The following is a 12,378-nucleotide window of genomic DNA, read 5'->3' on the forward strand; positions in this document are numbered from 1 at the left end:
GCACCAAATGCCGTCTCTGTAAGAAAATAATATCATCTTCCAAAATATCATCCTCGAACTTAAAGAGACATTTACAAGTAATTTTTTTAAATTTTTTTTATTTGATAATCTTAATGTCAACATGTTTAAATTTAATTTATTACATTCCTGAGTTGAACAGGTCCTACAGAAATAGAATCTAGATAAAGATTTTTTATAAAAAAAATGAATTATTAGATACAGTATAATTAATAAAATATTTGATAAGGAGTTAATCTTGGTTTGTTATTTATATATAATAATTAGGCATTTATTTTTTAATATTACTATTATATTAGTTTAATTTTCAAAAGAAGAGTATTTATAATAAATGGAAGTGTAATAACTAATAATTAAGCCTTTATAATGTATTTTGACTTTCTTTAATATAATTAAAACATCCAGTTCAATGTTATTTGTATTGAACTTAGCAATGTTTTACCAAAAGAAAAATAAATATCTATTCTATTATTTCTTTATTATAATATGTTAAATCTAATCAATTAGTATTATAGTTTCAGTTTGAGCTTGATTATATAATCCTCTTGACAACATTTTTAGGGCTTTTTTAAATAATATATTTTGAATTGAAAGTATTTTTTGTATCATTTGACTCAATCCATAAGTTCTTAAATGCCAAAGCCTCATTATATTCATAATAGGAAAATACTTTATCAAAATCTTTGGCCCATATCATCTTGGGCAACTTTTAATAATGATAGACAATATTGTAAACTTAAATTTTTAAGATACATACCCCCTTTTAACCACTAATAAAACATACTTTAATATGTTTAACAAAATTTGTTGAACCCTTAATCCATAGTTCTTATATATTCATATATAGGAAAATATTTTATCAAAATCTTTAGCCCATATCATCTTGGGCAACTTTTAATAATGATAGACAAAGACAATATTGTAAACTTAAAATTTAAAATAACCTATATGAACCTTTTTTAACCATATATAAATTAAATAATATACTTTAATATGTTTAACAAAATTTGTGTTGAACCCTTTATCATTTTTTTGTTTATATAGGTTTTACATTCAGCTTGTACATTGTTTTTTTTAACTTTAAATTTCCATATAAAATTTTAAAAATGAAATTTGATTCAGGTGAAGTTATTTTCATCCAACTTTGATAAATACTATTTTTTTCTTTTATAAAGAAAAAGCAGTGAATTTAAAAATGAAATTACCAAACACCTCAACGAATTCTCTACACAAAAAATATATCACTGCAAAACCAAAGTGGTTCTGATTGCAAATCCAGACAATCTAAATTAAATTTTAACAGAAAAATATTGTACAAAATGCTTGTACATGTTCTAAATGAAAGACGCGGATGTATATATGATGATAGATTAGAAAAAATTTTATTATTAAAAGCTAATTTTAATTATTAATAAATATATAATAATTGTTATATTTATTATTGAATTACAATAAATTTCTACCATATTTAATTTATTTTTATATTAGTTATTTGCATCGGTTATATTATATTATTATTCAATTACAATAAATTTATAACATATATTAGTTAATTTTGCATCGGTCAGAAATTTCCTTCAGAAATTTAAATAGAAAAAAAGATCGTTTAAAAAAAGGTCGATCCTGGATTTCGATCCTCCTTTTTTGAAAAGATTGTGATCGGGATTCGATCATTTTAAAAAGATCGGTTAACAAGCCTGATAATGAGTATAATAACTATGTACGATAAACTTCCTAACATTTTATATATGCATTTATCCATATAGATATTTCCTATTGTGAAAATGGAGGAATAAAATGTCAGAAACTTATTTTATAAGTCAATAGTCTTTATTGTAAAATATTTACTATATATATACTTAAAATTCTAATAATATCTTGTGCCATATATAATATATATAATATATTATAAAATTTTTAGAATCCTGAATATATGTTAACGATTTGTAAATATGTTAATATATATTCCATTTACCATAACGTAACTATTATTTTACGGAATGATTTTTATTATTTCTTTTATTTTACTATCTATTAACTTAATATTTACCTTACGGACTGATTTTATTATCTTTCATCATTAAATTAACTTAATAGTTTCATATAATTATAATACCTTGGTCGATTAACCTAAATTGATAACTTTGATAACTGATTTTTATTATTATTTTATATTAACCGATTAAATATATTGTTAAATTAGATTTATATATATATGTGTGAAATTTGTATGAAACAGTAGTTAAATATTTTTAATATTAAAATAAAAATAAATATTCCTATAACTTTTGTATTTAATGTCTTACTCTTTGCCTACCTTAACATGGTGACAGCCTCTATCTTTTAAAAAACACAAATATGAATTTCATATTAATAAAAAAATATGAGAAATATTTTTTATATTGAAGCATATGTAACTAAAATTAAACTTATTTTCAATAATAATAATAGTACAGATGACGATAATGCCACTTCCTTACTCCACAATTTACCAGATGATATCTTTACTAAATTACCTATATGCACTGAAGGCTATCTTAAGAAATCGTCGACACTAATAAACAAGCTCAGACTACTAGACTTGAAACAATAAAATTAGCAATTTCAAAGCTGTAGTTGAAAAGGAGAACGAAAGTTTTTTTTAGATCGAATCTCCCGAATTTGTCAGCTTAACATGGATTGCAACTTGGAATCGGCTGGGTTATATGTCAAGTCTATCTGAGGAAATAAAGTACAGAATTAAAGATTTACTAATTTTAGAGGATATCATAAAAATAGGTAAAGTATAAGATGAAACTGATATCGAAACATAAGATTATCTAAGTCAACATACACTCTGATGTAAATCATTTGAAGGTATCAAGATAAGATAAGAAATTTAAGAACAAATTTAACTAAAAACAGATATGATAATGCCCAGGTGATGCCATGTGATGAAACCAACATACATTAGGATAAGCATTACAAACATTTAGACAACCAAGGCAGACACAACGATATTATGACACCAAAGATTCGACAACCAAAACAATTGTCATTTTCATTTTCCAATATAAGACTGTGACAGATTTTATGATTAAAATAAACGACAAACTCCTTACATTCCTTTCAACAATTGCGATACAAGTACAATAACAAAAATAGTTTTAATATAACAATTATAGATACAATAATAATCTACGATTTTAAATATTACAACAGATTTGACAACAGACAACCATTTTTAAATTTTAGAGGTTATAATAGACCCAACGTGCATCAACAATTTTCTGATCGTTGCAATGGAAATTAGTTTGCTCATAATCTTAGACATTAAGAGCCTTACTTAAAAAGGATAAATTGAGTTAATATAGTAGAGATCAACGACGGCAAAATCATGCCTAACAATAATAGAGATTATAATTTATTGAATATTGACATATAATAACGAATAAAACGAGAATTACAAAGATGATGCACATGGTTAACATCAAAACTACAACGTCACAATTGCATAACAAATATATACTGGCACGAAATTTACAATTCTACAAGAATATATGATTAAAAAAACAGGCATAAAAACATTATGAAGTCTAACATACAGTTATCAGGTTACGATGGCAAGACTATACATGTGATTACAGCACGAGTGAATAGAATACGAATGGGATTGTAAAATATTGGATGCATTAATCGTAAACAGTAACAAGATGCCTTTGTTAGGAAGATCATAGTTATACTTGAAAGATTAATAGGTATGATGGATGTGGATCATAAAGACGAGTTGGCGAATTTGTTATCTAATTGCGAATCAAAGCTAACTAATATACCTCTCATGAAGACGCAAGTTAGATTACAGTTAAAGCAAAACGCTAAGTAAAAATTCATACCACTGAGAAGGGTATCTTACTCTAGAATAGACATTATAACTAAAGAATTAAATGGCTAGAACTAGAAAACAAGATCATCGAGCCAGTGAAAGATGTTATGAGCCAATTTACATCAGTCTAAAAACAATGGGAGTCTTAGGCTGTGCATTGATTTCAAGGATACTGTTTAACCAGCTCTTGATGATTTTTAATATCCTATACCTAGAATCAACGATTTAATTGCCAAATTAGCGAAAGGCAGCAAATAGATTTCAAACAAGCCCCTTCAAATTCCCAATCATATTGACTCTAGATATTTACTTATAATTACCACGCATAAGGGATACTTCAGGTTCACAAGATATGACTTAAAACGTCTTCTGCCATGTTTCAATAGACAATTAAACGGGTATTAGAGATTTAAAAGATGTAATATTCTATATAGATGACTTATAAATCATAGGTGATAACGACTACACTAGGAGAATATTAAGAAAGTATTTGAAAGGATTTTTAAATATAAATTAACACCTAATTTTGACAAAAGTTTATTTCTGAAAGATAAAATACGATTTTTGGGACACGAAATAGACAAAGATTGTATACATCTGAACTATAACAAAATCAAAGCAATCATAGACATTCCCGAAAGATTTCAAAAGAACTTTCCACTTTTTTAGGCATAGCTAGCTAAACATAAAATTTTAAAACATTGCGGATCTGGTAGATCCACTGTATAAAGTAATCAATGAAGGTAAATGGACTTAGGATATAGAGCATCATGAATGCTATAAAAAATTAAAAACTAAATCAAGTAGGCTCCTACGTTGAACATTTTTAATACAGACCCTATAGGTATAGCTGCCCATCCGTCTATACATGGCTTAGGAGCTATCTTATTTCATATAGAAGGAGATGACAAAAAATGGCGATAGCCCTTGTTTCAAAATCCTTATTAAAATCTGAAAAAAACTACATCAACATCGAAAGCGAGGCTTTAGCAATCATTTTTGCAATGAAAAGATTCCAGGAGTATCTAATCAGAACAAATTTATAATTTTCACCTATTATAAGTGTGGTTTAATTGGAATTAAACGGATAAAGTATTTGGTGAATGATAAGTATATATGTGATATATATTTGAATGTAAAATAAATGTTATCATAATACTAAGAGTGATGCATATACAATTTAAGTATTTAATTGTAATGGTTAAATATATATATATTGGTTTAAGTCTGATATTTTAGATATATATATATAAATTTGGTATGGATTTATATGATATATGGGTATAAGTTTGATATTTTTGGTATATATATATAAATTTGGTATGGATTTATATGATATATTGGTAGAAATTATGGTACTTAATATATATTTTTTTAAATTCTGAAATCTTATTAATATATTTTTTTTATTAAATTTTTATATTTAATATATTTTTTTTTATGAAATCTTTATATATATATTTTTTAAATTATAAGATTTTATAAAAAATTTTATTTGCATGTATTAAAGGAAAATATTTATATGGATAAGGTCAGTCATGTGTTGATGGGTATGCCTTAAGATGGAAATATTGTTTCGTTTAAATACTTGAGAAAGTTTTTTAAAAAAAAAAAAAATTTTTATTTATAAATTTATTTTGTGTATTACATTTTTTTTTATCCATTATATTCTCAATTTTTGTTACTTTGCATTCTACATTTCTGTGAATTGGTGCTAATTGTGATGGTATGGTTAAATAGACATGGTATATTTTTCCTAGGATACTGAGTAATTCCTAGATGAAAAGTATTTTATTGTTTACGTATTATATATTTTTCCTCCCTATAAAATATTAAATATATTTCTATATATATTCATTGTAATTTGGTTAAAATCTTGGTTCAATAATTTTCGCAATTATTCTTAATACCTTAAAATGGATTTTTCTTATTTTAAGAGATATTTATAAAAGATGGAATTTTTTTTACATGACCGAAGGAAAGTTACATGTTGTTGAAATTGCATTTCACACATAAACCATTTGTCCACATTACAGTATTATACTTAAAATCATTATTTCCTAATTCCCATTAATCAGACCCCGAATAATGTATACTATAACTCATATTTCCAAATGTATTTAAATGAATGAGTTATTTTGTTTTGCTTGTATATTATATTGTCACTATTACTGCTCCATAGATTATAAATATGGATACCACGATATAAATGTCATTATGGTGATTTTTTTTAACGATTATATATTGAAATATATCGAAGATATTATACTCTAACTAAATCATCATAAAAGGAGACGATTCGATAAATTCCCTGAACGTTTTCAAGGCGTACGAGAGTTGCTACAAGTCAAATGGAAGATTCGATACAATACCACCAGGGAGGGAGGGACGCTGGGCTTGTGAAGGGTGGGAATGTTGTAGCCGTTAAAAAAAAGAAGAAATAAATTAAATGTCAGTCATTTACTGACATGAGGATTAATTTTTCCTAGGGGATAGGAGTCGAAAGGAGTGATCACACGAGGTTTTGGTGAAGAACAATGGATCTTTCTTTGTGTGCCTTTTGGGGTGGAGAAGATATGGAAGCTGGATAGTTTATAATAATTATTATTATATTTGATAACTGTTGTATATTATTAAATAGTTTATGATCTTAATTAGATATTTTTATGAATAAAATGGACGTTTACAACTTAGAATTTTACATTTTACAATTGAAATATCAAATATTAAATATGGACTTTTGCAATAAGTTTTTGATCTATATTAAGGTTTAGTAGAAAATCTAGTCAATTATACAGAAGTGGAACATTGCAATGTGCAACTTCTAAATAAGACATGGAGCGGATAAACACAACACGGTACCAGATTGTTTATTATCTAGATTGCCATTAACACCTTCAGAGAAAAAAAATACACATTATGGCTGATAAGAAAATAATGACTTAACCCCTCTCCCCTAGAGAAAACGTTTAAAAGACTCAAAAGTGACTTTATATCAAATAAATACCATGAATATGTATATTTTATGCAGGCCTGATAATTTTGTTCATGGGTGATATAAAGGTTAAGACTTAAAACATTATTCGTGAAATCTCTAGGCTTGAGCAATATTTTTTTGGCTAAAATATTGAGTTAGCTGTTTATAAAAATCGGCTCATATCGAGCCGTTTAACAACACTAACTAAAATGATCAATAATTCTAGGACTTATATATTATAAGAAAAACAAATATGATTTTTAAGATAAACCCGGCCGAAGTCTGGGCAAAAGAGCCGAAGGCCCTTAAAAGGGGGTCTGTGAAACGAAGCTCCACATGCCTTTATATGTATGGACCCCCTCTAAGGAAAATTCTTAATCCTAGCTACGCCACTGGCTGAGACCCAAGCTGATGTCGAAAAATAAGACCCAATCAGACCCAGGCGCGTACGCAGGATATTTGATCTGGGGGGGGGGGGGTATAATAAATTTTTTGAGAAATATTATTGTTTTTTAAAAATATCAAGCATAAATTTATTAGGACTAATAACTATTCCTAATACACAATTTTAAATTAATGTGAATTATAAAAAAATTATATGTAAAGAATCACTTAAATGACCCAAAATAGAAATTTAAATTTTTTGAGCCTTTACACCAAAAGTTTCTTAGGAATAATTGTATTTTGTATGTTATATATTTACAATGTAATATCCAATATTCGTTAGAATTGAGCTAATTTTTCAATTATCTCATCCTTGCTTGTCATCAAATGCCTATGAATATTCAAAAAATTAAAACCTTTCAATCTACTTTCACATGTTGTACTTCTTGGTATGTTTTTCAGAGACATGCAGGCCCGGTGTAATGTTTTAAAAATACTCCATTTTTTTATATACTCCAATATTTAGTGATATTGACGTTTATGACTGACGTGCATATATTAAATATTACATTTTTAGTGATATTGACGTTTATGACTGACATATAAATATTAAATATAATAAATTTAGTCAATTGGCATTTATAACTGACGTATGAATAATAAAAATTACCTATGATATTTAAGGCAATTAAAAATACTCCATTTTTTTATATACTCCTATATTTAGTGATATTGACGTTTATGACTGACGTGCATATATTAAATATTACATTTTTAGTGATATTGACGTTTATGACTGACATATAAATATTAAATATAATAAATTTAGTGAATTGGCATTTATAACTGACGTATGAATAATAAATATTATTTTTTCTATGTCCTATGATATTTAAGGCAATTTTGCCTTATTCTCTTTAGAAATTATTAGATTTAATATTAAGTGTTAAAAATTTATATATTTATTTAAGGTTTAATTCGAAAATATCAAAGATTAACATATAAATCTTGCACTATCTATTATCACGTTACTGCTCAAAGTTAGAAACAATTTTCAGAATAATTTATTAAAATCCTTTATTTAATTTGTAATTATAAAGATAAAAAAATCAATTAATAATATATGCGATATAAATAATATATGCTATATGCAATATAAATAATATATGCTATATGCGATATAAATATTAATTAAAATTAATTATGCGATCAATATGTTCGCTATGATTTATTAAATAAATATTTACATTAAATTTTTTAATATTACTTAATTTTTTAATGGGCATATAGTATGCCCATTTATAAATAGTATGTATTAAAATATTTGTCTGGAGCATAGTTGTCATTGCAACTATCTCCACCTCTGTACCATAAACGGCATTTTGAGCCATGCCCGTCCTCTCCGGCGGGGCACCTATTAAATTAAAAAATTGATTTTATCAAATCTTAAAAATGTTACCAAAAGGTCGAATGTCATTAGGCTCTAGCATTTTCGATGCTTTTTCTGGTGTCTTAACTCCATCATCTAAAAAAATATGTATATTAGATTTTTTTTATTATACCTTTTTTGTTTATACAATTATAATCCTCTCCAACTATCGAATTTAGTATATTCATAACTAGATATTTTCAAAAAGGATTTAATATTAAATATATGAAAATATTACCCTTCATATGATTTTCTTCCGCATTAAGCTTTAGATTTTTAATAGCTGGTTCTTGAAAATTTTCATCATCATCTAAAAAATAGGAATATTATTTAATAATAAAATCCATTGTATACCTTTTATGGTACTAGAATGAAACTTTTCACTTGACCTAGGAACTGTTTAAAGTTATTTAATAAATTTTTAAAAGTATTAACATTTTTTCTGTCCTGATTTAATTGTGTCATCTTGATAAATATATAAATATATAATTAATTTTTTTTTAAACTATACCTTTTCTTGTAACATCTAAAAAATAATATTGAAAAATAAAAAATAACAAAGAAAATATTTAATGAGAATTTGTGTTGTGATGATTTAATGACACATATTGACGATTAAATTTAAACCCATTCATGTATAATTATATTGCTAGCAGAAATAATTAAAATAACACATTTGTATTTATGTACATTATGTATAGATATTGATAATTAATATTAAGATGGGTATTTGCTGTTTTGATAATTGAGTTTGAAATGTTTAACCATGAGTCATTATTGTTGATTTGATTCAAATTATGTAGAAAATTATTTGCTGGGGTTGGTAAATTAAGATTAGAGATATTATATTTTTTAAGGATTATAGGAGTATATTTGTTTGAGGGTTTGAAGTATGTGTGATATTTATTGTTTCTTTGTTTATAAAAAGTTGATTATTTAAAGTAGCAAAACCAATAAGAGAATTAGTGATTTCATTACATAATTTCATGTTAAGGTCTCCTCCAATGATGATAAAGTGATTTTTATTGATATCTATAAAATATAAAAGATTAAATAGGCCTGTTTTCCATTCAAATAAAGATATGGCATTCCATTATTTCTCGGAGATGGCATTTTAAAGGCAAATATTTTAAATGTATCTTGAAGAAAATATATAAAACAATTTAACATCAGCCATTTTCCCGCAGACGATTTTTTCATCTGGTACCAAGCATCATGCACATATTTTTAACACAAAAATATGATTCCGCCTTTACAAGCCATAAAGCGACAATTTGAGATTGTCCATGACTATCTATTACAAGTAGAATAAACAGTGGCATACCTAGATTGTTTAATTTGTAGGTAGCATCAATGAATATCACCTCAGGATAATATTTAAGATAATGGAGCATGCTAGAATCTTGAAAGTAAATGCCCAACAATTCACTATCATTTTCTAGTTCCACCACAGCTCCATTATCTTCCCTGAGTTGATTTATTACATCAAGTAATACATTATCAGATGGCTTGTTTAATTTGGCTGAAATATTATGAATATCTCTCAGAGTCATCATCTGACCTGAATTAAGAACATATTCTTGTATTTTCACCTTATTAGCTTTAAAAGTGATAGCTTGCTCCACAATTTGTTTTTTTTATTGGAGAAAGCCTTCTTTGTTTAGAGAGCATCTCATATAGTTTTTTATTTTGATTATATAAATCATGTTAGTTAAAAATCAAATAAATATGTCTAACCTAGATCATGGTTTTTATGATCTTTTACAAATGTGACAATATCTAAAGAATACACATTTAGTTTATCACACTGAAGAAAGACTGTGAACATAAAAATACATTGCTTGCGAAGACTAGATGAGGATCTTATACCTCTAGACTTATTTTTTTTTCAGTCCATATTTACATATATAATAAACTCGATTATATTTATATTGAGCTATAAATGCTTTGCTATAAGGTTCCTTTAATAAGTCTGATTTATTAATAACTATGTTAAAAAAAAATTCTTTTTCATATATAGATATGGCATCGTTTAATTCATGTATAGAATTAAATTTAGTATTAAGATATAATGACATAATTAAAATAAATATATAAAACTATAGTGTAAAATATATTAATATGAACCTGTTTTTAAATCTTTAGCTTCTTGAATCAATAATAAATCTTTAGCTTCTTGAATCAATAATAAATCTTTAGCTTCTTTTATTTTCTAAAATAAAATAAAATTTATAATGTAAAATATATTAATATGAACCTGTTTTTAAATCTTTAGCTTCTTGAATCAATGATTAGCTTCTTGAATCAATGATATATCTTTTCTTTTCTAAAATAAAATATATAATGTAAAATATATTAATATGAACCTGTATTTTTAAATCTTTAGCTTCTTGAATCAATAATAAATCTTTAGCTTCTTGAATCAATGATAAATTTGTAGCTTCTTTTATTTTCTATAATAAAATAAAATTTATAATGTAAAATATATGAATATGAACCTGTATTTATTTTTTAAAATGGAGTTTAAAAAAGGCGCCAACGGGGCAAATATCCTTTACGACCTAAAAAATTTGACTGGAAATTCAAAAAAATCGCCTCAGCATCATCAGCTCCAGAATAATGTTTCTTGATTGACATGAGCACTTTTTCAAAAAAATATCATTATAAAAATTACATTGATCTAAATATACTCTGATATGTAAATACATTATAAACGAACAATATGATCTGAAAATACTCCACAAATAAGCTTAAAGGAGTATATAAAAAAATGGAGTATTTTTAAAACGTTACACCGGGCCCAAAATTTTTTTAAAAAAACATCCAAGCTGGGCTGTATTTTTTAAAACAGCCTATATTTGAAATCGTTATTATTAGCTATAAAAATCAAAAATAAATATAATTTATTTTTAAAAAATCCAGGCCGGGCCTGAAAATTTTATTTTAAAAAAAGCCGGGCAGAGCCTGTAAATTTTAAAAAAAAGGAGCGGCCTAATTTTTTTTTTAAAAATAACGTAAAAAATCTTAAAAAAAAATCCGGGCCGTGACCTGCAAATAGTACTTCTGATGGCCTCTGTTATTCTTCTTAAAAAAGAGAGTGTTCTCTCATTAGTTTAGTAATGGGAAGAGTTTATCCCTTTTAATACATTGGGAATTTAATCTAAAATGTGTTTGAAATAATGCAGAGCATCCATAGCATTTTTTGGGACTATATCAACTATAGTTAATTTTATAAACATAGTTATTCAGCTAGTAAGGCATCTTAAGATACTTTAACATCTTCATAATAAAAATCTAACAAATATTTTTTTTTCTATCACCATCTGAAAAAGGTTGGGAAGGCTTTTGTGGAAGTAATATTTGCAGATGTAAGTGCTGCATGATATATTAAAAATTCATTTATTTGGGTTATAAATGTATCTGCATCTAAGATAAACTCTTCTACTGATCCTATATTCATGTATTAACGATGAGCTTGCCTTGCTGTCGAGGGAGACAAGTATTAAACACGTATAGCTCTGCTTTTGACTCAACAATAAAATATAAAATATGAAATTCTTCATTAACATTAGCCCTAATTTCCTTGAGTTCTGATAAAATGCTCTCCGCTATTCTCATCTTCTTAATCAAATCATTGTCATGTTTTTGAAAAGTAATACTTAAAATAGTTGTATAATTAAATAATACATTCGAATGAGAAATAAAATT

General features: G+C 25.9%; 1 protein-coding gene and 1 long non-coding RNA gene across 3 annotated transcripts; both read right to left on the reverse strand.

Moving 5' to 3' along the window:
- Window positions 1–8,415: 8,415 nt before the first annotated feature.
- On the reverse strand, window positions 8,416–9,998 carry LOC135929891 (uncharacterized). Of its 2 annotated transcripts, none has more exons than XM_065466627.1 (7): window positions 9,182–9,998; window positions 9,106–9,135; window positions 9,025–9,066; window positions 8,909–8,980; window positions 8,819–8,860; window positions 8,701–8,766; window positions 8,416–8,655 (listed from the first exon to the last, which is right to left on the reverse strand). In XM_065466627.1, the coding sequence occupies exons 4-7, from the start codon at window positions 8,913–8,915 to the stop codon at window positions 8,429–8,431; spliced, it is 342 nt and encodes a 113-aa protein (XP_065322699.1). In that variant the 5' UTR covers window positions 8,916–8,980; window positions 9,025–9,066; window positions 9,106–9,135; window positions 9,182–9,998; the 3' UTR covers window positions 8,416–8,428. The 2 variants fall into 2 exon arrangements, with proteins under 2 accessions (XP_065322699.1, XP_065322698.1); XM_065466626.1 differs by having other exon boundaries at window positions 8,804–8,860.
- A 928-nt stretch (window positions 9,999–10,926) lies between these two features.
- LOC135930075 (uncharacterized) lies at window positions 10,927–11,400 on the reverse strand. Its single transcript, XR_010572721.1, has 4 exons — window positions 11,361–11,400; window positions 11,169–11,312; window positions 11,037–11,123; window positions 10,927–10,996 (listed from the first exon to the last, which is right to left on the reverse strand). It is a non-coding gene; the product is annotated as an uncharacterized LOC135930075 (long non-coding RNA).
- Between the last annotated feature and the right edge of the window lie 978 nt (window positions 11,401–12,378).

This window comes from Gordionus sp. m RMFG-2023, chromosome 5 (genome assembly GCF_954871325.1).
Source record: "Gordionus sp. m RMFG-2023 chromosome 5, tfGorSpeb1-WG-v2, whole genome shotgun sequence".
NCBI lineage: Eukaryota > Metazoa > Nematomorpha > Gordioida > Chordodea > Parachordodidae > Gordionus > Gordionus sp. m RMFG-2023.